This window comes from Pristis pectinata, chromosome 9, assembly GCF_009764475.1.
Source record: "Pristis pectinata isolate sPriPec2 chromosome 9, sPriPec2.1.pri, whole genome shotgun sequence".
NCBI classification, from domain to species: domain Eukaryota; kingdom Metazoa; phylum Chordata; class Chondrichthyes; order Rhinopristiformes; family Pristidae; genus Pristis; species Pristis pectinata.
In genome coordinates, this window is record NC_067413.1 from 96638382 (window position 1) to 96666146 (window position 27765).

Genomic DNA, 27765 nt, shown 5'->3' on the forward strand with positions numbered 1-27765 from the left:
TAGCAGCCAAGGAGGAAAATCTAGATCATTGTAACTCCGCTAGAAAGCTTCCAACAGTTTAGTGAGGAAAACCTTTTCTTAATCAGCTTTAGCTCAGTTATGGCACTGCTACCTCTGTCCAAAATTGTGAGTTCCAGTCCCATTCCAACAAGGTGTTATTCAGATGATACGTGAAATGCTCTCAAGTGAATATACATATTAGGACCACTCCAGTATTTCAAAGATCAGGGGAGTTCTTCCCAGTATCCTGGCCAATGTGTATCCATCAACCAACATCACAAAAACAGACTGTTTGGTCATTAGATCATGCCATGGGACTTCACTACATTTCCATTTCTTGACAAATAATTTGTCCACCATCTATTTTATCTACCTATGTGCAGCCAAATGAAACACTCCTGCACTACCCCCCGGAAGCCTGGAATAATTTGGAGGGAAGAATTCAAAGCTGGTATTTTATTTTGCAACCTCTGGCCACTAAAACCAGATGCAGTAATTCTGGACCTAATATTCTCACCATCTGGAAGCACTGTTCCTCTGACAGTTCAAGGAAGTTGAGCCTTTGCTTCCTGAATGGGGTCTCCTGCATCTCCTACACCCTTTTCCAAAGGTCATCCAATCTGACTCAATTAAATTTCAATACAGAAAAATAAACTAAAGGTCTTCGAATTACAGAAGTGAATATAACAGGCTCTAACAATGCAAGAGAAAAACTGGGGCCCCACAGTGTAGGTCCAAAGAATAAGTGAAATTACTCAAAAGCAAAGTATGAACTGCCAAAAGCTCTTCCCTCTCTCATCCACTTCGTTCCTTCTTACTCTGAATCTCATGTGCCATCTCATCACATGGCAATATGGTTCACCAGTTCAGAGGCAATTAGGGATGGGCAAGGAATGCCACCTTTCCCAATGATGTTCACATCCCATAATTGAGTAAAAAATCAGCCATATCAGCACATGATACATCAATGGTGCTGAGGTCAAGAGGGTTGAGAGCTTCAAGTTCCTGGGAGTGAACATCACTAACAGCCTGTCCTAGTCAAATCATGTAGAGACCACGGCCAAGAAAGCTCACCAGCGCCTCTACTTCCTCAGGAGGCTAAAGAAATTTGATTTGTCCGCTTGGATTCTCACCAACTTTTACCGATGCACCATTGAAAGCATCCTATCAGGACGTAGCACGGCTTGGTATGGCCGCTGCTCTGCCCAGGACCACAAGAAACTGCAGAGAGTTGTGGACACAGCCCAGCGCATCATGGACACCAGCCTCCCCTCCTTGGACTCTGTCTTTACCTCTCGTTGTCTTGGTGAAGCAGCCAGCATAATCAAAGACCCCACCCACCCGGGACATTCTCTCTTCTCTCCCCTTCCCATCAGGTAGAAGATACAGGAACCTGAGGGCATGTACCACCAGACTTAAGGACAGCTTCTACCCCACTGTGATAAGACTATTGAACGGTTCCCTTATACAATGAGATGGACTATGACCTCATGATCTACCTTGTTGTGACCTTGCACCTTATTGCACTGCACTTTCTCTGTAGCTGTGACACTTTACTCTGTACTGTTATTGTTTTTACCTGTACTACATCAATGCATTCTGTACTATCTCAATGTAACTACCCTGTGTAATGAATTGACCTGTACGATCAGTATGCAAGACAAGTTTTTCACTGTACCTTGGTACAAGTGACTATAATAAACCAATACCGATACCAATGTGATTGGCTTGGGAAGGCAACCAGCTTATGTTGTAACCTAGAGAGGGTTTGATTCCTTCACTACATCAATAAAGTCAGACTCAAGCTCCTTCCAGGAACTGGTCAGTGGTCAGAAGTTGAGCTCCTGGGACCTGTAGGAATGGACCCCATAGTCACCAAAGTGGTGAGAAGGGAAGTCCAGATACACTAAGGATTTGTATTTGGATTTGGGTCAAGGGGGAGGGCAAAGCAAATGGTAAGTGATCCTCAAGATACATTAGGGGGTCTGAAGGAGGATTCCACTGCTGTTCTCCTGATCCACTGCAGTGACACTCTGCTTAGTGCTATCCCTTAGAGCACTGATTTGTTATGGCATCCTTGATCCTCCGGTTCGAACACTCAGAGGTATGTATCCCCTGTCCTGGGATTCATGCTAGGTTCCCAGAACAGCAGCACCATCAGTAACACAGATTGCACCCCAGTGGCACCTTCAGAGCCCAATCTGTATATTTATATCTGAGGCAGCTGCCTCTGCAATTTAAAATAGCAACAAGTCAAATCAGAGCAAACAACAAATGGATGAGGAGCCTCCACCTCCAGCCTGTTTTGTCATGGAGTGGGGAGGAGGGTAAAGCTGAGGCTAATTTGCAGACAACAATGAGAATATGTCATAGAGTTGTACAGCATAGAAATGGGCCTTTTGGCCCACCTTCTCCATGCCAACATTTTTTGGCCCATCTACACTAAACCCATTTGTCCACATTAGGTCCATATCCTATTCATAGATTCATATAATTATACAGCACGGAAACAGGCCCTTTGGCCCAACCAGTCCAAGCAACATCCCTTGTGAATTTTTTCCACCCCCTTTAGTTTAATCACCTTCTTCCTTTAGCATGGCAACCAGAATTGCACACAATTCTCCAAGTGCAGCCTAACCAATGATTTGTACAATTGTAACATGGCATCCCAACTCCTCTACTCAATGCCAGAGCCAATGAAGGCAAGCATACGATACACCATCTTCACCCCTCTGTCTACCTGCATCACCACTTTCAGGGAACTATGTACTTGTACCCCAAGGTCTCTCTGTTCAGTAAAACTCCCCAGGTTCCTGCACTGTGTATGTCCTGGCCTGGTTCAGCTTCCCAAAATGCATAACTTTGCACTTGTCTAAGTTAAATTCTATCAGCCATTCCCTTGCCCACTTTCCCAATGACCTACATCCTGTTGCAACCTTAGGCAACCTTCTTCACTCTCCACTATACCACCAATTTTGGTGTCATCTGCAAATCTACTGTACCTGTGGGAAGTGTGTCCAGCTGCAGCTCCTGACTGACCGCATCGTGCACTAGAGCTGCATTTGGACTCATACAGACACATCCCTGAATTGGAGAGCATCAGAGAGGAGTTTTAGTGAGGTGGTCACACCAAAGGTGCAGGCAGCAGGTAGTTTGGCGACCACCAGGAAAGACAGAGGGAGTAGACTGGGATTGCATGATTCCCCTGTGGCCATTACCCTCAGTAACAGATATATTGTTTTTGATACTGTTGTGGAGATGATCTTTCAGAGGAAAGCAGCAGCAACAGCCAGGTCTGTGGCACAACAACTGGCTCTGATGTACAGCAGGGAAGGATGGAGTCAAGGAGATCTGTAGAGATAGGAGACTCAATAGTTAAGAAGTCAGACAAAAGATTCTGTGGCAGCCAGCAAGACCCCGGACGGTATGTTGCCTCCAGGGTGCCAGGGTTAAGGATGTCTCCAAGCAGTTGCAGAACAATCTCAAAGGGGAAGGTGAGCAGCCAGAGGTCATTATAATATAGGGATGAGGTCCTGTAGGGAGTTAGGCAGAAGGTTAAAAAGCAGGACCTCAAGGTCTGTAATCTCTGGATTACTCCTCGTGCCATGTGCTAATGACAGTAGGAATAGAAGGATACCGCAGATGAGTGCTTGGCGAGGAGTTGGTGTTGGAGGGAGTCAGGTTCTTGGGCCAATGGAATTTCTTCGGAGGTTGAGGTGACCTGTAAAAAAAAAAGACTGGTTGCACCTGAATTGGAGGGGAACCAATACCCTGGCTAGGAGATTTGCTGGAGCTACTCATAGGGTCATTGAGTCATACAGCACGGAAATAGGCCCTTCGGCACAACTCGTCCATGCCAACCAAGATGCCCGCCTAAGTTCGTCCCATTTACCTACATTTGACCCATATCTCACTAAACCTTTCCACCTGTCCAAGTGTCTTTTGAATGTTGTTCATGTACCTGCCTCAACCACTTCCTCTGGCAGCTCATTTCGAATATGGATCACCCTCTGGGTGAAAAAGTTGCCCCTCAAGTTCCTATTAAATCTCTCCCCCTCACTTTAAACCTATGCCCTCTAGTTCTTGATTCCCAGCCCTGGGGGGAAAATACTGTGTGCATTCACCCTGTCTATGCCCCACATGATTTTATATATCTGTATAAATGTCCTAAATCTCCTCATATTCCTACACTCCAGTCAATAAAGTCCTAGCCTGTTCAACCTCAGTCCCTCGAGTCCTGGCAACATCCTCATAAATCTTTTCTGCACTCTTTCCAGCTTAATGGCACCTTTCCTATAGCAGGGTGACCAAGAATGAACACTATATTCCAAATGCAGCATCACCAAATGTCCTGTACAACTGCAATTTCTGACATGACATCCCAATTTCTATACTCAATGCCCTGACCGATGAAGGCCAACATGCCAAAGGCCTTCTTCACCACCCTGTCTACCTGTGATGCCACTTTCAGGGAACCATGTACTTGTACTCCTCGATCCCTCTGTTCTATAACACTCCCCACAGCTTTACTGTTCACTGTGAAAGTCCTACCCTCGTTTGTCTTCCCAAAATGAAACACCTCACACTTATCTGAATTAAACTCTATTTGCCATTCCTCAGCCCACTTACCCAGCTGATCAATATCCCTCTGTAATTCCTGATCACCATCTTCGCTGTCTACGACACTGCCGACTTTAGTGTCATCTCTAAACTTACTAACCATGCCTTGTGCATTCTCATCCAAATCATTGAGATAGCAATGAGGCACACCAGTAGTCATGGGCTTCCAGTCCAATAAACAACCTTCCACCATCACCTTCTGTTTCCTACCATGAAGCCAGTTGTGCATCCAATTAGCTAACTCTCCTTGGATCCCATGCGATCGAACTTTCCATAGCAGCCTACCATGCAGAACCTTATCAAAGGCCTTTGATAAGATTCTATGTCTACCGTCCTGCCCTCATCGACCTTCTTGATCATTTCTTCAAAAAACCCAATCAAATTCGTGGGACATGATCTCTCAAGCACAAATCCATGCTGACTATCCCTAATCAACCCCTGTCATTCCAAATGTTTATATATCTCATCACTCAGAATCCCCTCTAGTAACTTATTTACCACAGATGTTAGGCTTACTGGTCTATGGTTCCCAAGTTTTCCTCTGCAACCCTTCTTAAATAAAGGCACATCAGCTACCCTCCACCTTCTGGCACTTCACCAGTCGCTAACGATGATACAAATATCTCAGCCAGGGCTTCCACAATTTCTTCTCTAGCTTCCCACAGTGTTTTTGGATCAGGACCTGGAGATTTATCTACCTTGATGTGTTTTAAGACATCCAGCGCCTCCTCTGCTGTAATTGCAGACTGTCTTCAAGACATCCCCATTAACTATCCCACAATCCGAAGTCTTCATGTCTTTCTCCACGGTAAAAACAGAGTTCTCAAAATTCATTGAGGACCTCTCCCATGCCTGCAACTCCACACAAAGATGTCCACTTTGGTCTTTCAGGGGCCCTATGCTCTCTCTTGTTCCTTGTTTTCCCTTAATATACATAAAATCTATTTGCATTCTCCTTAATCTTCTCTGCCAAAGCTTTCTCATGCCCCCTTTTTGCCCTTCTGATTTCCTTCTTAAGTATGCTCCTGCATCCCTTATACTCCTCCAGGGATTCACTTGATCCCAGCTGCCTGTACCTGACCCATGCCTTCTTTGCCCTGACCAGGGCCTCAATATCCCCCGTCATCCAGGGTTCCCTACTCCTGCAAACCTGGTCCTTCACTCAAATAGGAACATGCAGACCTTGAACTCTCGTTATCTCACTTTTAAAAGCCTCCCACTTGCCAGACGTCCCTTTGCCCACAAACAACTTAATCCAATCGATTTTTGCAAAATCCTGTCTAATAGCATCAAAATTTGCCACCCCAATTTAGAGCTTTAACTTGTGGACCACATCTGTCTCTTTCCATAACTATTTTAAAACTAATAGAACTATGATCCCTGATCCAAAAGTGCTCCCCCACTGACACTCGCTCATTTGTCCTGCCTTATTTCCAAAGATTAGGTCAAGCTTTGCCTTCTCCCTAGTACATTGTGTGAGGAAACTTTCCAGAACACACTTAACAAATTCCACCCCAAGCCCTTAGCACTATAGCAGCCCCAGTCTATATTAGGAAAGTTAAAATTGCCTACTATTATTCTTGCAATTCTTCACAATCTCCCTGCATATCTGTTCCTCTAATCCCCGTTGACTATCTGGGGGCCTGTAGTACGATCCCAACAAGGTGATCATCCCCTTCTTATTTTTTAGCTCCACCCATAAAGCCTTACTGGATAATCCCTCATAATTTCATCTCTGACTACTGCTGTGATGTTCTCCTTAATCAGAAATGCAACTCCCCTTCCTCTCTTTCCTCCACCTCTCTCCCCCCCATAGCACCTGTACCCTGGAACATTCTGTTAGATGTGGTGTACTTGGATTTTCAGAAAACCTTTGATAAAGTCTCATAAAAGGTAAGCGTACAAAATTAAAGCACATGGTATCGTGTTGGCTTTAATTGAAAATTGGTTTTCAGATGGAAAACAGAGAGTAGAAATAAATGGGACTTTCTCGGGGTGGCAGCCAGTAGCCGGTGGGGTACTGCAGGGGTCAGTGCTTCGTTTTCAGCTGTGCATAACATATATCAATGATCTGGAGGAGAGAAAGAATGTAATGTTTCAAGTCTGCCGATGACAGTACACCGAGTAGGAGTATGAATTATGAGGAAAATGTAAAAAGACTTAGATGGATTGAGCAATGGGTAATAAATGGTATTTGCAGTACAATATGAATACAAGTAAAGTTATCCACTTTGGTAGGAAAACAGAACGGCGGTATATTACTTAAATTACGTTAGATTGGGAAGTATTGATGAACAATAGAGTTGGGTGTCCTTGTACACAGGTCACTGAAAACAAACATGTAGATGAAACAATAAGTAAAGAATTGGAATTGGTTTATTATTGTCACTTGTACTGAGGTACAGTGAAAAACTTGTCTTGCATCCCGTTCATACAGATCAATTCATTACACAGTGCATTGAGTTAGTACAAGGTAAAACAATAACAGAATGCAGAATAAAGTATCATAGCCACAGAGAAAGTGCATTGCAGGTAGACAATAAGGTGCAAGATCATAATGAGGTAGATTGTGAGGTCAAGGCAAATGGTACGTTGACCTTCATTGCAGGAGGATTTGAATACAGCACCAAGAATGTCTTCCTTGTTGTACAGGGCCTTGGTGAGACCACAATTGGAGTACTGTGTACAGTTTTGGTCTCCTTATCTAAGGAAGGATATACTTGCCACAAAGAGAGTGCAACAAAGAATCATCAGATGGCAGGACTGCCACGAGGAGAGATAATGTTCGTTGGGTTTAAGAATAGAGATGTTTACAAAACTGAGGGAGGGTGGGGGTGGGGGAACCTAATTGAAACTTACAAAATTCTGATAAGGCTAGACAGACTGTCTGAAGTGTCTAGAACGAGGGGTGACAATTTCAGTTACAGGGCAAGAAATTTATAACCAAGCTGAGGAGAAATTTCTTCACTTAGAGTGATGAATTTGTGGAATTCATTCCACAGAGGCCTATTGAAGCTATGTCACTGAATATAGTTCAGAAAAAGATACATCAATTTCGGGGTGCAAAATGTGTTGAATAGGAAGAAAGAACATGAATGTGGTATTGAGACTGAGCACAGCTGATGATCAAAGGCCTAATCCTGCTCCTATTTTCTATGTTTCTTTCTTGAACCACTCCAGTTAGTGCAGCAAAGGAGATCCCACAGTGAGGTTAGGTAGGCAGCATCAATAATTTGACCTCAGTCAACATAAGGAACTGCAGCTTATTTCTGGATTTGTAAAAGCTGGTGCTCCCACATGCCAGAAGTTTTTGTCAATCAAAATGCAGGTTTGTGAGATACTTTCAAATCACTGACAATGCTGCACAGCAGCCAGACTGCACCCGCGATGGAAGGAATGAAAGTGGTGCCCATCAAACAAGCCATGTTACCAAACTTCTTGTGCATTATTGAAACCACACTCATCCACATTAATGTCGAAAATCTTGTTTCCCTCCTTTCCTGTGCCTTGTAGGTGGTTTTTACGAAGTCAGGAGTTGAGTCAATGCTGCAAAATACCCAGGCTCTAACTTGTTCCTGTAACCACAGCATTTATGTTAAGTTTCCAGTCACGTGTAACAACCAGGATATTAAAATTGGGAGAGTGGAATTTGATTTTGGTAATACTTCAGAATGTCTCTAGTTGGAGACAGATATTGCCTGGAATTCTGCTGCTTCTTTGGGCTTGGTGCAATTGCAGAATTCTTGCCAGATCTAGATTTCTTTGTCACTTCATCATGATCTTTCCATAATAAGCCTTCATTTTTTAAAATTTCAGCTTCTGCAGGTGTTTTCATTTTACATAAATAAAATACGTTTGTTAACAGTATAAATTATTTCCAACTATTTCCAGTATCTTAGAAAATGGTTATGGGAGATACGAAGATAAGGCAAAACACTGATTCTGCCAGTAAACATGAATTGCAAACATAAATATTACAACTCAATGTAGACACAAGAGATTGCAGATGCTAGGACTCTGGAACAATACACAAAGCGCTGGTGAACTCAACCCGAAACATTGACTGTCCATTTCCCTCCACAGATGCTGCCTGACCCACTGAGTTCCTCCAGCACTTTGTGTAGTGCAACTCAATGTTCCAGTTTTAGTTCACCTTGTGCATATATCATTTACAGTAAAAAATAATTCAGTGATTCAACTTGCATCCTTAACATGTTCCAATGAGCATCATGTGGCACAGCCCTAATAACAGCCCTAATACTCTCATTATTTCTATGTCCTTGTGGAGGTGCCATATCACAGTTGCTTTAACAGTTGTTATTCCTCTCTGGCTGCACTGGGCCAACTCAGTGTCACACTTCCAGGTTTTTTAAAATATATTTAACAAGGACTCTGGGGTAGCCCCGTGATGCCTTTATCAATTCGTCAAGAAAAAACAGGAATGTGAAATACAAGTCCCTCAGGTACTAAAGGGCTTTGCATCTTACAGGAACGCCATGGAGTGAACACACAAGGTGGATCCACCATGAGTGTGACGTGACAACTCAGTGAAAGACGTCCTTCGGTATGCTCGAAACTTGTTGGTCTTCCAGCACAGCGAGATGTCCGCAAAGGAATGCTGCTGACTGCCACATTCCAGGCTGCAGGAGTACATGCTGAGGGATGCACTGAAGCTCGGTGCAGCCAATGCTAAGGTTCTGTGAGGAAGGAGCACAGTCTAGGCTCCTTATGCTACCACACATGGAGGGGCTGAGTTGCATGGGGAAGCCCTTCAAACAATGAGGGGGGACCCACAGGGCCACAGAAGTGGTTATGCTGCTATGTTCTTTTTAAAAAAGTTTATACTTTTGCCTTCATTGGTAGGGGTGTTGAGTATAAGAGTAAGGAAGTCATGCTGCAGCTCTGTAAAACATTAGTCTGACCGCACGTGGAGTATTGCGTGCAGTTCTGGTCGCCCCATTACAGCGAGGGTGTGGAAGCTTTGGAGAGGGTGCAGAAGAGGTTTACCAGGATGCTGCATGGATTAGAGGGTGTGAACTATAAGGAAATGTTGGACAAACTTGGGTTGTTCTCCCTAGAGTGTCGGAGGCTGAGGGGAGACTTGATAGAGGTTTTTAAAATTATGAGAGGCATAGATAGGACAGACAGTCAGAATCTTTTCCCCAGGGTAGAAATGTCAAACACCAGAGGACATGCTTTTAAGGTTGGCGGGGGGGGGGGGGGGGGGGGGGGGGGGGGGGAGTTTAAAGGCGATGTGAAGGACAAGTTTTTTTACGCAGAGAGTGGTAGATGCCTGGATTGGATTGGCTTACCAGGGGTAGTAGTGGAGTTTAAGAGCTTTTTAGACAGACCCATGAATGTGAAGGGAATGGAGGGATGTGGATCGTAAAGCTGTTTACCAAAGCTGTTAAATTGTTGAACATGGACTGACACCTCCTATACATACATACATACACATACTATGTCTTCTCCCCTTTACCGGCTGGACTCATCATGGTGTTATTTAATATATTGATATTAAATACTGAACATGTATATGCTGATATATGTATATGCAATGCAATTGCATACATATGCATTGTTGTTGCAGTTTGTTGCACTGGTCTGAATGTACCAAAACTAGGTGCATCTAAACTAGTGGCAACGCCAGGACTAAAACAGTGGCCAGAGCAGATGTTTAACGTTTGCTATAAATATTACTTGAGTACCAACTAAGCAAGTACTGTATGTGATCGGGACGGTGCAATGTGACCACAGACCAGGGACCCTGCCCACAGCGGCTGGGCTGCTGCGCATGCGTACACCGAGTCCCGCCGGCGGCCCAGGCGCGTCGCCACGCTGTGCCCCCTACCTTCAGCCTCCGCATATATGCAATGTATATGCTGCTGATTATCATTATTATTATTATCACGGTTCATTTGCACACTGCCTTTTGTTTTATACCTTACATTTGTGTAAGCATGTTTGTTTTATTTTATAGTCATAATTGCTCTTTTCAATTTACTGTTTTGGTTTTTATTAGGCAAGGGAGTGCCATCGTAATCTCGTTGTGTTGTCGTTGCAACAGTACAATGACAAATAAAGAAAGGAATAAAGAATAAAAAGCAACAGGAGGACATTTAGTATAAATCAACATCAAGATCAGCACAACATTGTGGGCTGAATGGCCTGTCCAGTGCTGTACTGTTCTATGTCCTAATGGTGGTGAACCATAAGTAGTTAGACATGGACAATGAATGTCTGGTCCTTACATCCATGTCCTGTGTATGAATGAATGAGTAAAAACTGAAAGGAAAACCCTGAACTTATCTCCAAACTTAATATAACAAATGGCAGTAGGTCCATTACCTCAGGTTTACCTGTAAATTCCTTCATTTGTTCATATTTTTAAATCTCTATTTAAAAGGAGCGTGACGTCACTCGGGCCTGGCGTAACCAGGCGACGTCGGTGACGTGTGCGCGGATCACGTGGCAGCGGCTGGCGCGGCGGCCGCACGCTTCCCTCTCCCCTCCCGCCGGTCCCGCTGCGGGGAAGCAATGTGGCGGCCGACCGCCACCCAGGGCGATGATGTGTTCGACGAGGAGGCGGACGAGCTGCGGCCGTCGCGGAACGAGTGGGAGGCCTGCATGGGGCGGAGGCTGAAGGTAGGGGGCACGGCGTGGCGACGCGCCTGGGCCGCCGGCGGGACTCGGTGTACGCATGCGCAGCAGCCCAGCCGCTGTGGGCAGGGTCCCTGGTCTGTGGTCACATTGCACCGTCCCGATCACATACAGTACTTGCTTAGTTGGTACTCAAGTAATATTTATAGCAAACGTTAAACGTCTGCTCTGACCACTGTTTTAGTCCTGGCGTTGCCACTAGTTTGGATGCACCTAGTTTTGGTACATTCAGACCAGTGCAACAAACTAGAACAACAAACTTCACGACATATGTCAGTGATAATAAACCTGATTCTGGTTCAAGTGTTCAGGGTGCGCTTGGTTTGGTTATTAAAGTTTGGCAAAACCAGCTAATTTTGATTATTAAACTTTGATCAGTAAAATATATCAAATGTGTTTAATAGGTGCAATGAAATGAAAATACAGCAACATGCACATTCCACCAGACTTAAGGACGGCTTCTACCCCACTGTGATAAGACTATTGAACGGTTCCCTTATACGATGAGATGGACTCTGACCTCATGATCTACCTTGTTATGACTTTGCACCTTATTGCACTGCACTTTCTCTGTAGCTGTGACACTTTGTACTATTATTGTTTTTACCTGTACGAACGGTATGCAAGACAGGTTTTTCACTGTACCTCGGTACAAGTGACAGTAATAGACCAATACCAATACATTCAGACCAGTGCAACAAACTGCAACAACAAACTTCACGACATATGTCAGTGATAATAAACCTGATTCTGGTTCAAGTGTTCAGGGTGTGCTTGGTTTGATTATTAAAGTTTGGCAAAACCAGCTAATTTTGATTATTAAACTTTGATCAGTAAAATGTATCAAATGTGTTTAATAGGTACAATGAAATGAAAATACAGCAACATGTATATTTAAATTTATTTGACTAAAATTTACAAAATTGCTTGCACCTTGACACCTAATACAAAATGCATAATTAAAATGGTTATCATTTCTGTGATACTGGCGAAACTGCTTGTCAGATCTCAGAGTACCCACGTTGTTTCTGGAGTAGTATGGATGTTGCCAACAGAAAAAGTTTTTGTAAAAGCATTGGGAAGAGCAGGACATGACAGGGACCACATTGAAATAAGGATATGGATCCCTTGGTAAACTGTTGCACAAAAGAGGCCCTGCAGCAATAACTGCAACATAAACCAGCTTTACAGCAAATGTTTCTGAGAATTTTTAAAATGATTTGTGTGATATTACAAGCATGGTGAGTAGTTAAAAGAATGCTCTAACTCTTATTGAAGGACTTGAGATGCCTATCGATGCAACTGGAAGTATCCTGTTTATGTTCTCTGATAACGGGGACAAAATGAATGTAAATTGCAATTATGCAAATCCTCCCCCCAGCAACAGTACTTGAACAGGTTCTCATCATATTCAAATTCATGGGCTGATGTAATAGGCTTGGGTACTAATTCTACAAATTACATGGCAAAGCTGTTCTGCAATTTCAGATGTATTTACCCTGATCATTAGAGAAATGCACATGCCGAATCCCAGCTGTTTGTGCACAAGGATATAACAGCAGCCTTTAACTCTGCTTTTAAGTACGTATTGGATATTGTCCTTCATGCTAGTAGTTTATTCAAACTTCCATGGGAGTTGAAGAGAGCCACCTTTACAATCTACCAAGAAATGACTTTAGCACTGAAAATGATTCAGTCAGCCACAATGACTCATTGATTTTATTTTACCAGGGCCATTAGCTGCATTATTGAATGTTGGAGATGGTTCACAAATTTCCTGCTATGTAACACAACATTGGCAAAATCTTCATTTTCCTCGTGCACAACTTCATTTGTTTACTTTTTCCCACCCTATTTTTGCTCATGCATTTTACTCCAATTTTTTTTTTCACCAATTTCAAGTATTGAGAGTGTTGCATTCCACAGAAAAATACGATTGGTTTGTACGTAGAAAGCAACCTGTAAATTCTGCATTGTTTGCATTTACTCTCAACACAAGGTTTTATCAGTAAAAAAAAATTCTGTCGGCTCCATCTCTTGCCTTATTATTTAATGCCAAAATGTTCAATCCCTACCACTATTGTGCTTCAAATATAAGAGATTGGTTGCAAATAGATATTTCTGTGTGCAGAACCTGTTTGGCTTTATCTAAAAGGATTCCAGTGGTTCATAGAAATTCTCACTCCAAAGTAACTTTCATTTAATTCAGAGGGCAGTTGACGGTGCTGACTGACTGCAAAATCCTGGACCCTTCTGTCTGACAGATGGATGTGGAACAAATGGTGTCCTAAAGTTATTCAGCTTCGAACTGGCCCAGTGCCACTCAGCACCAGTGACAAGGGTTTGCTCTTCCCATCAAGTGCTGTCTGTGTGGAGTTTGCTTGTTCTCCCTGTGATCAAGTGGGTGTCCCCCCAGATGCTCCAGTTGTCCTTGCATCCTAAATATTGCTGCTTGTTAGTTGAATTAGCTACTGTAAATTACCCCTAGTGTAAAACACTATGATGCTGGAGGAACTCAGCAGGTGGTCAACGTTTCGGGTCAGGACCCTTCTCCAGGACTGAAGGTAGGAAAAGGGGAAGGCCAATACATAGGAGGGAAAAACAGAGCAGTGATAGGTGGACAAAGAGGCGAGGAGGGGTGGGCACAAAGTGGTGATAGGTAGATGCAGGTAGATAGTGATAGGCAGGTGTGGGGGAGGAGAGGAGAGCAGATCCACCGGTGGACGAGTCAAAGGTAAGGAGGGAAAAAGGGGTGTCGAGAAAAGAGAGTGAGGCTAGGAAAGGGAAGAAAAGAAGAGGCATGGTTGGGGGGGGGGGGGGGGTTGGTGTGGAGCTACCCCTAGTTGTAGGTAGCTGGTAGGCGAAGCAGGAATGTGTTAATGGGATTGCTGTGAGAGTCAGCATTGAATCGAAGGGCCAAATGGGTTCTTTCTGTATTATTAGGAAAAAAATACAGAAAATGGATGCTATCATTTTAGGTGGGATGCCCTCCCTCTCCTGCTTTTTTGTCCTTCTTTCATCCCTTGTTTGTTCACATTCAATCACATTGCTCCTGCTCCCACCTACTGCTTGTCCAGGACAGTCCCATTCCCTTTGGGGGGGTGGGGGGGTGAAGTAGTGAAGTGCATACAAATTATAGGACTTACAGTCTTCCACAAACTGCAGATGTAGTTTGACACTAAAGTGAAATATTGAGGGATCGATGTCAAGTACTGCGTTCAGATCTTGTCATCTCCTTAACCATGCCCATCGTTCCATCAATTCCATGTCTGAACTCCTTAAGTCAGATTTCTGCCCCTGCCATGGATTGAAACGCCCTTATCAATCTTGCAAATGTCATCCTGTGTAACTGCAGTAAATTGTTAAGCTTCTTATCCCATCTGCTGCTGCTGGTCTGGTTCCCACATCATTTAGTTGGATGAGATTACTCTTAACTAATTCCTTTCTCTTCTGTCCATTCATTGCCAGAAAATCATTTGCAGTGGCCTTTCTGCTCCCACATTGTTAATGTATAAACATCCACACATTCGTTCTTGGTCCCATTTATTAAATATCTGCCTGCTGTCCCACAGCAACACCATATAAAAATATATGGAGTTCCACCTTTATGCTGACATAAAGCTCTAACCCAGAACAGTCTCTCCTCACAAGGGAAATTAAAACGTGGGATTACAAAATGTTAGAATTGGAGAACAGTGATCTGAGACAGTGAAGAGGACAAATTTCTTGTCTGACATCTCAGCTTGGACAAGTAAAAAATTTTTAACAACCAAATATAAGGAAGGCCAAGTTCATTGTCTTGTGTTCCTATCACAAGCGCCGTTCCCTCATCACTGATTCCATTGTACTCCCTGGTCACTATCTGAAGCAGACAGTTCAGAACCTTGGCGCCGTGTTTGATCCTGAAATGAAAGTTCAATCATGTATCCACTCCATCAGGACTGCCTACATCCATCTTTGTAACATTGCCTGTTTCTGTCTATGCCTCAATATATTTGTTGAAGCACTCATTCATGCCTTTGTTATCTAAAATTAATTTCTTAGTGTTTTATCTATCTAGTGTCTGATCATCCATCCTCAGTGAATCTGAACTTGTCATACTTTGTAGCCTAATTTGTTTTAAGTCCTGCCATCTGTCATTCCTATGGTTATTGGCTTCCAGTCCACCAATGCCTTGATTTTTTAAAAAATTCTGTTCCGTGTGTTCAGGTTTTATCTTTGTTACTTCCTCTGCTTTACAAGCTTCCCAGATCACTGTTCTCCAGTTCTAACTTGTTGGCAATCCCACTTTTTAATTTCCATTGTAGCCAGCTCTGCCTTCAGCTCTCTGGGAACTGGGTTCTTAAATTTGCGCACCTAACCACTGATTTTCTTTCTGTGCGAGACACCTCTTTTAAAAAAAATTACCACTAATGATGGGGCTGATCTTGTATCCTGATGGCAGTGCTACCTAGCATATCTTTTTTTCTCCTCGCCTATTTTTTTCCCTCCCCTCCCATTCCCACCCACCCCCCGCATGGGGTACCTGCCTCCATACCTTTGACCCATCCCTTGGTGGATCTGCTCTCCCCTCCCCCACATCTGCTTATCACTATCTCTTACCTGCATCTACCTAACACCACCTCGTGCCCAGCCTGCCTCCCCTCTTTTGTCCACCTATCACTGCTCTGCTTTTCCCTCCTATATATTGGCCTTCCCCTTTTCCTATCTTCAGTCCTGAAGAAGGATCCTGACCCGAAATGTTGACTTTTTCTCCACGGATGCTGCCTGGTCTGCTGAGTTCCTGCAATATCTTGTTTTTTCATCTAGATTCCAGCATTGGCAGACCTTTGTTTCTCTGCTAAGTTGACAGTGTCAGCCCTTATGCTGTTAAATATTAAGATCAGTATTTTTAAATTTTTGAAGTTCCAAACTTTCACTAACTAAAAATCTTCAGGAACAAACAGTAACACTGACACTTGGACAGCTGATAAGTGTGGGTCCAGGGCCTCTGACTGTCAAAACTGTTCCATGAGTGCAGTCACTGCATGCTGAGGCAGCCCCATGCTGTAGTCAGCCACATTGAAGTACAGGAAGCAGAGCTCCCATTGGAAGACTGTGCTGGGGCCATGGTGGAACAAACAGCATAGCACAGCATGTGGTGACTAGAGATTTAGGGATGTGGTAGATCTGTCCATTATCTCCTTATAAAATGCTTTGAGATGTTTCTCTACATTAAAGGTATGATGTGGATGCAAGTTGTTTCTAGGTAAGCCATGCTGAATTCAAATTTAGACATGACAGAATCTAAATTTTCTGGATTTTTTAATCCAGTCCTGTTAAGTTACTGATCCAACAATATTAATGATTATATCTCTTATCTCTCCAATAGGATGAAATTAATTTTTTTAAACTTTTATTGTTGGTTAGGTAGAGCATTTGTAAGTTCATGCATTGCAGATGGCTTGCCATCAGATGTAGATAGCCAGCATCTAATTTAGTCATTGCTTTCAACTGTTTATTTCTAGGAAGGTTATCGCGATGGGCTAAATGCTGGCAGAGAATCCACTTTACAGCACGGTTTCAATAAAGGTTACCAAGAAGGTGTGAGGAAAATGTTGATCCCCGGACAGATGAAGGGGCTTCTGAGGTGAGTGCACACAAAAGTGTACAACGCTGTTCATAGGCTGGCATACCTTGTCCTGTGGTGCTATAGTCCAGTTACTCACAGGACACAATGCATCTTTACCAAATGCACAGACAGAGGCCATTTCTCTGAACTTTCTATGCTGTGTATGAGCTTCTTCTCATCCTGTTTTATTGAATTCTAGTCAGCATATTCTTTATTCCCATATTTGTGCACATCGGGATTTCTTTTGAATACATCTGCACGAGAGATTCAACCACTTCGTGATGTTATCCAGGAACATATCCCTTTTGTGCATTGAGGAATGGCTGCATTGGAAATGTGTGCTGACAAAAGATTTTATGACAAAGATATTGTTTGATGAAGATTTATTTACAATTCTTTATAAGAGCACTTGTGCCTTATTTTGATTCATCTGGGCTTTGCAGAGGAAATACTTTTAAGAATAAATCTATATATTTTCAATTTCTACAGTGCACTGCTGTCATGGTGTCACCTGAATAAAAATGATCCTAATCTCCTGTCCAAAGTAAATCAGCTCCTTGACGTTGCTACCCAGCAGGAAGAACTTATTTTTAGAAACCTGACTTCACCTCCCAGGGAAACTAATGTCAGTGATGTAATAGAGTGCATTGAGGACATGGGATTGGACGGTGGACCAGGGCAGCCAGATATGGATAGTTCCAATGATGCTATAAGCAAAAACTACTGCCACGCTGCCAGTGAAATCAGAAATCACAATCCTGGAATTAGCAGTACTGGTTTAGTTCACCAGAGATGCTGCAGGACTGCATCAGGAATTGATGAAGCAGAAATGGTTCAGCAGCTCTATCGAGACTGTGTGCTCTTGCTGAAAGACTATGAAATACCAGTGGACGTAGCGCCACATTTTCAGTTGCAACCGTAAGTGTGTCAGTGAATGAGTGCAGTGCATTCTGGTTCTTTTTGGTAAGTGGGAATAGTTGAGAATGTTCATTATCTGCTGAGATATTTGTTTAAAAGTTTAATAAACTGAGTTGTTTCAAATAATATTTGGTTATGTTGTGTACTAAATAAGAACAAAGGCCTTGTGCCATGTTTACTCTCTGTCTTGACGTTTCCTTTGTAACAGCCCACCTCCAGTGTTTTACAAACATACAAATTAGGAATAGGTGCACAAGCCTCTGCTGTTATTCAATAAGATCACAGTCGGCCTAACCATAATTTCAACTCCACTTTACTGTCCACATGCACTAGGTAACCTTTTGCCCTCTTGCTTATTAAGAACCTGTATACCATCTTTTCATGCCTTAAAAATGTTCACAGTCCCAGCTTCCACTACCTTTTGAGGAAGAAAGATCCAAAGACTCAAAACTCTCAGAGGAAAAAAAACTCACCTCATCTTAATGGACAGCCCTTATTTCTAATGGAAGGAAGTGACCTCTAGTTCTACATTCTTCCATAAGAGGAAACGTCTATTCTGTCAAGACCCCTTGGGATCTCGTATGTTTTAGTCAAGTCCCCAACCACCCAAACTCCAACAGATTCAAGGCTAGCTTGTCCAACCTTTCCTCATTAGAAACAGCCCATGCCAAATATTAGTATCATTAGCATCCTTTCTTAAATAGAGAGACCAATACTGTACAGAGTACTCCAGATGTATTGTCACCAGAGCATTATTTAATTGAAGTAAACCTCCATACTTTTGCATTCAATTCCCCTCAGGAAAAAAGATATTGGCCTTTTGCAAATCATGTAGTAGGATACCACAAACCTTCTGCATCTCTTCCTTAGCCTCAGAGGATATAAAAGTCTTCTGGCAAAACTTGCCCTTTGGTCACTCGCAGGTGCTTACATAAACCTCATTGAATACATGGGGAAGGATTTGTCTTGGGGTTAGAATGATGCAATCACATTATTTTTCAAATAATTATCTACAGTTTTCAGAATCAGGTTTATTATCACTGACGTGTGTCGTGAAATTTGTTGTTTTGTGGCAGCAGTACAGTGCAAGACGTAAAGACACAAAATTACTATAAATTATAAAAATAAATAGTGCAAAAGAGGAATAACAAAGAAGTGTTCATGGACCATTCAGAAATCTGATGGCAGAGAAGAAGCTGTTCCTGAAACATTGACTGTGGGTCCTCAGGCTCCTATACCTCTTCCCTGATGGTAGTAACATGAAGAGGGGGTGTCCTGGAATGACTGAATAAAATCTCTGTCCTCAAGGCTACTTTTGCAGTCCTGATCCATAAGTTGTCTGACGAAAAATAAGACTTCCTGATATCCTACCTCACTGATAATCTGCCTTCTATGTGAATCAGAATCCTTATAAATCAACATTTCTCTAACAAGGATCAATGGTCATGACTTTACTTGACAAGGACTTAAACTCAGAAATTTCATCCCTAAACCTCTCCATCTCTTAAGGTGATATTACAGCTAAATTTTGAAGAGCATCTCATGTAGCTTGATGTCAGTTTTTATTTGATTCTGCTCTTGAGGCAGTTGCTGCATTATGGGAAGTATATAATGCAAATAGCTGTTCAATGCCATGATATTAAATTAATTTCATAACTACAGATCATACAAGTGGCTTTCTGTTCACCTTCATTCAAACCTTATTACCTTTGCTGAAGTAGGAGTGATTTAGAAAAGGTGGGAGCTAGGAACTAAAACTTTATTCTGGCCAAAGCTGTTAACATTACTTAAAGAATACATTATCAAGGGGCACTTGTGGAAAATGCTTGGAAATCAAAGGTGCCTGCTAATTTTTGAGGTGCCTTGCATCTCAATACATAGTTCCAGTGACTTTACAAAACAGTATTTAGTGTTTAAACTCCACTTTTTTTTTACTTGAACCATAAATGCTCATGTACATTTTAGTTAACTAAGTTTAGATTTATTGGCCTGTAGATCCCACAATTTGATTTTTGGATACTAATTTGATTCAGATTAGTTTATTGTAATTACACTAGGGTGCAATGAAATTCCTTGCTCACGTGAAGCTTAATTTTCCCTGTAGCTTATTCCCCATCAACTTCCTCCAGATTCCACTATTCCTTGCACTAGGAGAAATTTACAGTGGCCAATTACTTGACCCATCTGCCTACCTTTCAATTCCCACCGCTGTCTGTAAGGAGTTTGTACGTTCTCCCCGTGTCTGCGTGGGTTTCCTCCGGGTGCTCCGGTTTCCTCCCACATTCCAAAGATGTACATGTTAGGAGCTGTGGGCATGCTATGTTGGTGCTGGAAGAGTGGGACACTTGTGGGCTGCCCCCAGCACATTCTCAGTAATGCAAAAACACTCATTTCACTATGTGTTTCGATGTACGTGACTAATAAATAAATATCTTACCTTTGAGATGAAGGAGGAAACTGGAACACCTGAAGGAAACCCAAGCAGAGATGCAAACTCCAGACACAGCACCAAATGTCAGAATTGAACCCGGGTCTCTCCTAACTATGGCACTGTGCGGTCTTCATTTGGACAGTACGAAATCACCTAAAGATGACAAGCTGCCTTTACACTTGTTTCCTGGTCTTAAGCTTGTTTCCAACCTATCGGGCTGCTGCTGAAGAGTCCTTGGCATCCTTCTTCATCTGGGTAGATGTCTTTACCTCATCATTGCTGATTTGTACTCTTCCTTTCCCTCGCTGTTTATTTTCTAATCCCTGTATCTCACTATCCACCTGACATGCCACCTGTCCCCTCCCAACGCATCCTGAGAATATACCTGTTTAGACAAAATGAGAAACGGTGACCCAAGAATTTGTAGTCATGCCCCTTTAGTAAGGGAGTGTCTATATAATAAAACCATGCAAAGGAGGCTATTGACTTAGTCATCCTATTGGAATTCTATTACAATAAGAATGGTGATATTGTCAAGGCCACAATGTGAAAGGCTAATTATTTTCCATTGCATCATCTCATTGAGAAATTACTCTTTCAACTGTTTGTCTGTACCTTCCACCCGACTTTTTTCTATGCTTCCCCTATCAGTTCTCAAGTAATATGGTAAGAAAGCTCATGGTTAAAATGCTTTGTTCCCCAAGAGGTTAAGTGCTGACATTGGGTAGAATGAACTGTTTCCATGCTGCAAATGAGCTGTACCCCCTGTATTTCCATGTCCTGCTGGTTCTTGTTCTCCTCCCCCCCCCCCCCCCCCCCCCACCCCCCACATTTGAACTTACAATATTCTGTTCTGCTTCTTACCAACATAGTAATCTTCTCTTATCCTGATACTATTGCTTCAATATGGATAATTGGTTACTTTGAATGTGAAGCATCTTTCACAATCTAGCAAGGTAAGCTATTGAATAGATCTTTTACACCTAAGAAATTAAGCTTCCCCTGTTGGACATTAATCCTCTTTCCATTCTTTCAAAGGTGGAAATCGCCTGGGTTTTGGTACTTCCCCAGAGGATAGCAGTGCTCACACAAAACAATTTTCAGAATTAACTGTGTAACCAGTTTTCAGCTGAAATTGGGGACAAAGCTTTTAAAAGCAAACTTTGCAGTTATCACAATCACATGAAGTCAAAGTCAAGTTTATTGTCACATGCACAAGTACATGTGTGCACAGGTGCAATGAAAAACTTACTTGCAGCAGCATCACAGGCACAGAGAATCATATAAGCAGCATTCACAAGAGACATAAATTAAACATCAACTATACACAAATTTTACAAAAAAGAACACGATTGGAACAAAAAAAAATAAAGACAATTTAGTTGAAAGCGGTTAAGTTGTTCATAGTAACCTATGTCAAGCAAAGATAATTGTACTGCTTTCAATATTAGTGAAAGGCTATTACTAGAAGGTGTCATTTCCCCGTGAATGAGATGGACTATGACATCACCATCTACCTTGTTGTGACCTTGCACCTTATTGCACTGCACTTTCTCTGTAGCTATGACACTTTACTCTGTATTGTTATTTTTACCTGTACTACATCAATGCACTCTGTACTAACTCAATGTAACTGCACTGTGTAATGAATTGATCTGTACGATCGGTTTGTAAGACAAGCTTTTCACTGTACCTCAGTACAAGTGACAATAATAAACCAATACCAATAAAAAATTTAGCACCTCTACAATAAGCTCTTGGCATCAGCAGAGTTTAAATTATATATTTTTGGGCCATTGGTTCTTTAAAAAGTCAACACAGTTCGTCTCGTTGCCCACATTATCAACTTTGCTATGGAAATCTTTCCAAAAAATTCTCATCTTCCCTTGGTCCTTTACTATTTAAATTCCCAATCACAGCTTTCCGTAATTTTAAAAGGTGAAAACTACAGATGCTGTAAATTTGAAATAAAATAGAAAATGCTGGGGATATTCAGCATGTTGGAAAAATCTGTGGACAAAAAAAATCAGTATGTTTCAGGTCAGTAATCATTTGTCAGAGTTGGAAAAGCGAGGAAACAAGCATGTTTAAAGTTGCAGAGAGAGGGAAGGATGGAGAGAACAAAAGAGATGTCTGTGATAGGGTGAAAACCAAGATTGTTCAGGGACACAATTTCTTTTGGTGCCATCTAAGAGAGGGAAACGAATCCCTGCTAACTGTAGCTGATCTATCTGGAATATTCCCAGCATTTTCTGCTTTACTTCAGATTTCCAGCAGCAGTTTTTTGGCTTTTCAAATACCAGTGATAGTCAGCAGGTGAGGTGCCATCTGCGGAGAGAGAAACAGAATTTAACTGAAAGGTCGTCAACCTCGAGTGTTATCTCCAGCACTTTATGTTTTTATTCCTTTAATTTTAGTTTTCAATGCCACTTTATCCTTACACTGAATTACTTCACAAGTTCCTGAGATGATTTCAAATACAACTACTATTTTCTGTTACCTTAAATTATTTTTTAATTATCATCTCTCTTGGTATTGGAAACAGCTTCTCCCTCTATTAAAACTTTTGATTATTTAATACTCCACTTCTCTTCTCAAGGAGGATAATCCCAGCTTCTTGTCTCTCCTCGAAACTGAAAGTGGAAAGATGCAAAGATTTTTACATTAAACAAAAGTAAATTTTAACTTGTGCAGATGCTACGAATGATTTAGATGAGACTGCAGGTCATGACAACTGGCTGAGAAAATTTCTAGAGGAAATAAGCACGAAGGTCAGCACTTTCATGTGCTTCATTGAATGGAACAAAAGCATTGGAAAAGAGTGCAGCAACTATTAAAACCCATTTATAAAAACTGCTACACAGCACAATATTAAACTGAACACAAAACTCCAAGCAAAACAGGGACAGATCAGCTTGCAAATGATTACACAGTACCCTGTGTCAGACAAAATAATACCAATTCAAGATCATTATTTAAAGTTATCGTTCTCTGAATTTTTCAGGAATGTAGTCTGGTACCTTTTTTATGGTGCAGGTGGAAGGCAAGTTTGTTTCCCTTCACTGTTTAAAGTATTTTGCTCCGTGCTATATTTCTACTTTTAGTTTCTTTTCAATAACCATTTTCAAATTGAAGCACTTAATGATACAAATGTTTCCCAAGATGACTACAAACGTAAGCATTACTCTTAAAATAGACATGCACCTCAAAAGGCTTGAAAAACCATCCATTCCCCCTAACTTTTTTTGTAATAGCGCCTGGTAGTAAATAACTTTCTATTATACACATGGAATATCAACACATCAGAGCCAGGCAGAACTAAACAATGAGCCACCAAAATGGCCATCTGATCTAGTTCCTTCACAATCTACTGAATGGAGGGCACAGAATTTAATAAAATACACTCATTTGTTGGTATTAATATATAGGCACGGATTGAGGATTAGTTAAAGGACAGAAAAAAAACAGGAATAAGCACGACATATCAGATTGGAAGGCTGTAATTAGTTGGGTGCTGCAGAGATCGGTGCTGGGGTACAATGTTCATAATCTACACCAATGATTTGAATGACCAAGTTAATAAATCCACTTCTGCTGATGATAGAATGGTTGGTGCCAGTGAGAGTTGTGAGGAGGAGTCACAGAAGCTAAGTGAATTGGACAAGGACATAGCAGGTGGAATATAATGTAAAAAAAATGTGAAGTCATCCACTTTGGTAAAAGAAGTTGGGAAGCAGAGTATATTTAAATAATGAGATACCAAAAACATTGGTGTTCGGAAGTATCTGGGTATCCTTTTACAATAATCACTTAAAGTTAATATCCAGGCAATTAGTTAACATCCAGGTACTGCATGCAATTAGAAAGACAAACACTATTACAAGAAGAAATGAATAAAGATATCTTACTGCAATTATGTAGGGCCCTGGGGAATGAATACCGGGAATATTGCATACAGATCTGGTTCCCCTACCTAAGGAAGGATATATTTGTAATAGACGGAGTTCAATGAAGATTCGCCAGATTGATGTGGCAACGAGAGCTTAAGCAGACTAGGCCTAAACTCTTACAGCATTTTGAAAAATGAAAGGTGATCTCATTGGAACATACAACATTCTTATGGGGTTTAATATGGTAAATGCAGAGCTGATAATTTTCCTGACTGGGGAGTCTAAAACCAGTGGTCAGACTCAGAATAAGAGGTTGGCCACTTAGTATAGAAGAAATGACTTTCCCTGAAGAGCAGTAGCTTTTTGGAATTGTTGCCCAGAAGGACAGTGGAAGCTCAGTCATTGACAGAGATCAACAGGTTTTTGGATATGAAGGGAATTAAGGGATAAGGGAAAGTGATGGAGGTAAAAGATCAGCCATGAACATTGAATGATGGAGCAGGCACAAGAATCCTAATAGCCTAATCCTGCTTCTATTTCTTATGTTCTTCTAATATAGTAAAATGTCTGAAGTCACCTGATTGACAAAACTGAAATAAAACCCTAGAAGATGTCATTAGTCTTGGTGACCAGAAGATTTGTTTAAAAGGCTTCAAGGAGTATTTAAAAGGAGAAGAGACTTAGGGAGTGAAAATCTAAGCCTAGGGCTAGTCAGCTGAAGCCATAATTGCCAGAGAAACAAAGGAAGTCAGGGAAGCACACGTCAGCAGAACTGTTGGAGCACAGGGATTTGGGAGGATTGTAAAATAAGAAGATGTGGCAAGAAAAAGTAAGCAGCAAGGCCTTGGAGAGGTTGGAACACAAGGATAAGAATTTTAATATCAAGGCTTTGGTGAACTAGGATCTAATGTAGCTCAGTCAGTAAGCACCAGGATAAATGAGACCTGAAGTGAAATAAGGAACAGGCAGCAGGATGTTGGAAGAACTCAGCTCCCTGGAGGGTGGAAGATCAAACAATGTGGAGCACTAGTAACAAAATCATGGATCAGTACTTCAGCACCAGTTGCACTGAGAGATCGGCAGAGGCAAGAAATGTTCTGAGGAAACTACATAAAAACATGGCATCACTAACACCCTATTAAAACAAGAAAAGCTTTTCCCGATTCATCCAGTTTACCCACATTAATTGTTTCTAAAAATTCTGATAGCTTCTAAAATAAATGAAAATGTTAATTCCCCCAAAAAAGATGACGATTAAACCTTGTATAAGGACAAAAATAATGCTCTGTATTCTCTGATTGAATGCTGTGGCATGACACTGGGGAACAAGCAGTTGAGAAATACAAATAAAAATAAGCCATGAGGAAAAGTGAAGGAGAAATGGAGAAAAGAAATAGAGAAAGAAACAAAACTAAATGCAGGGGAAATGTAAAATGACAAAGTTAAAAAAACACTCTTTTCCCTGAGAAACTCTTAATTCCAAATAACCATTGTACTTTCAGCTAACATCAAGAAATGAATCATTCTCAGTTCTGATGATGCAACCAGCTCACCGTGTCCAAAGCCATAAATGAAAGCAGATATTGTATGAGTTTAAAAATAAACATTGTGTATATACTGTTCTGAGTGTGCATTTTGAAAGTTACGCTTACAGATTTTTACTGTAATTTAGTGTAGATTTTGACTGATAGCAGCATTGATTCTCACATATTGAGTAAGGGTTTTGAGTAATCTTGAGGGTACGTTTTGACTGACATTGAACGTATCTTTTAATTAATGTTCTGAGTCAATACTGAGCACCGATTTGTACTTTCATAACTAGGATATCCCAAAACGTTATACCTCCAGAGAACTATCTTTTGAAATACAGACTTTTGTAATGTAACGAATTTTCACACAGCAAGCTCCCCCAAAGACTAACGAAAATGGCCAGGTAATCTATTTCAGTAATACTGATTAAGGGATAAATATTGGCTAGGACACTGGGGAAAACTTCTGTTCTTCTAGTGGATCTTCTGCATCCTCCAAGGGAGCAGGTACAGCCTTAGCTAAACATCTTGACCAAAAGGCAACACCTCCAATCGTACAACAATGACCTCCTGTTCATTTCCAGACTGATTTTTCTCATCCATTCATTGTAATATATGGAACTGTCTCCCAATTCTTCCTTAAGTTTAGACTACATTGAATATGTATGACAGTCTGGATTCATTTAACTGGGTGGATCTTTTTTCAATTCCTATGAAACACATCACATGCAAAAGAATGTATTCTCTTGGAAGAAAGCAACAGATGCTCTGTTAATCATGTTCTAGGACAGCAAGAGCAAGTAACACTGAGTCATGCTGTGGGCACTGTACCACCTCCACATAGGGCAAGGCAAGGCAAGGCACTGAAACTACATCCATAAAAGTGCAGAGAACTTCAAACATCCATTTGAATCTAATTTAGGCATTGATATCAGTCTAAAAAATTTAAAAAAGACAACCTGGTAAATTTAAATTGCAAATTTAATCTGCTTTGTATAAATCTCAGTGACCAAACTTGATTAAAGAGGTAGATTTTAAGGAGTGTCTTAAAGGAGAGAAAGTTAGAGAGACAGAAATAATTTCAGAACTTCAGATCTTGGCATCTGAAGTTACCGGCAACAGTGGAAGATCAATTATATATTGCAGAGCCGATGAAGGTTAACAAGGGTCAGACTGCCTTTTTTAATATGCCTTCAAACTTGAATCTAAATCATTTGCTGCAGTGACTGCACAATGTGTTGATGAGCAGCTGCAGCCACTTTAAAGCAACCAGCCCTGCCATGCAAATGAACTAACTTGCTGGCTGCAGTGAGATAATGAGGACGTAATTTATGGTGCAGTAATGTGTGCATGAAAGTGGGCCAATCCTCATTTAAGCAACACACAGAGTGCTGAAGGAACTCAGCAGGTCAGGCAGCATCTCTGGAGGGAAATGGACAGTCGACGTTTCGGGTTGAGACCCCTCATCTAGCTTGGTCCGCCACTCTAGAGAAAACAACCCCAAGTTTGTCCAACCTCTCCTTATAGCTCATATCCTCTAATCCAGGAAGCATCTGGTGAACATCTTCTGTACCCTTTCCAAAGCTTCCACACCCTTCCTGTAATGGGGTGACCAGAACTGCACAACAATACTCCAGATGCAGCCTAACTAAAGTTTTACATAGGAGCAGCATGACTTCCTTACTCTTATACCTCAATGCCTCGACCAATGAAGGCAAGCATTTCATATGCCTTCTTCACCACCCCATTTACTTGCATGGCCACTTTCAGGGAGCTATGGACTTGGACCCCAAGATTCCTCTGTACATCAAACTGTTAAGGGTCCTGCCATTAACTGTTTACTCTTCGCTTAGATTTCACCTCCCAAAGCACAACACTTGCCCAGATTAAACTCCATCTGCTATTCCTCTGCCCAAATCTGTAATTGATCTGTATTCTGCTGTATCTTTTGACAACCTTCTTCACTGTCCACAGCTCCACCAACCTTTGTGTCTTCTGCAGACTTACTAACGCACTCATTACCTTTTCATCCAAGTCATTTATATATAATCACAAACAACGGAGGTCCCAGCACTGATCTCTGCGGAACACCACTGGTCATGGACC

The 27765-nt window shown here is 41.6% G+C and overlaps 2 protein-coding genes across 2 annotated transcripts in view; both read left to right on the forward strand.

Annotated features, from left to right (window-relative positions):
• Nucleotides 1-11084: 11084 nt before the first annotated feature.
• The window catches only part of LOC127574701 (ras-related protein Ral-A), a 64284-nt gene continuing 47603 nt past the window's right edge, over nucleotides 11085-27765 (forward strand). The window contains exons 1-2 of the mRNA XM_052023988.1: nucleotides 11085-11265; nucleotides 16788-16909. The gene's annotated coding sequence lies outside the window, so the exon portion shown is untranslated. The remainder of the gene's footprint in view (nucleotides 11266-16787; nucleotides 16910-27765) is intronic.
• On the forward strand, nucleotides 11321-17813 carry otulina (OTU deubiquitinase with linear linkage specificity a). Its single transcript, XM_052022625.1, has 3 exons — nucleotides 11321-11416; nucleotides 16788-16909; nucleotides 17381-17813. Exons 1-3 carry the CDS (start codon nucleotides 11321-11323, stop codon nucleotides 17811-17813), a joined length of 651 nt encoding a protein of 216 aa, XP_051878585.1.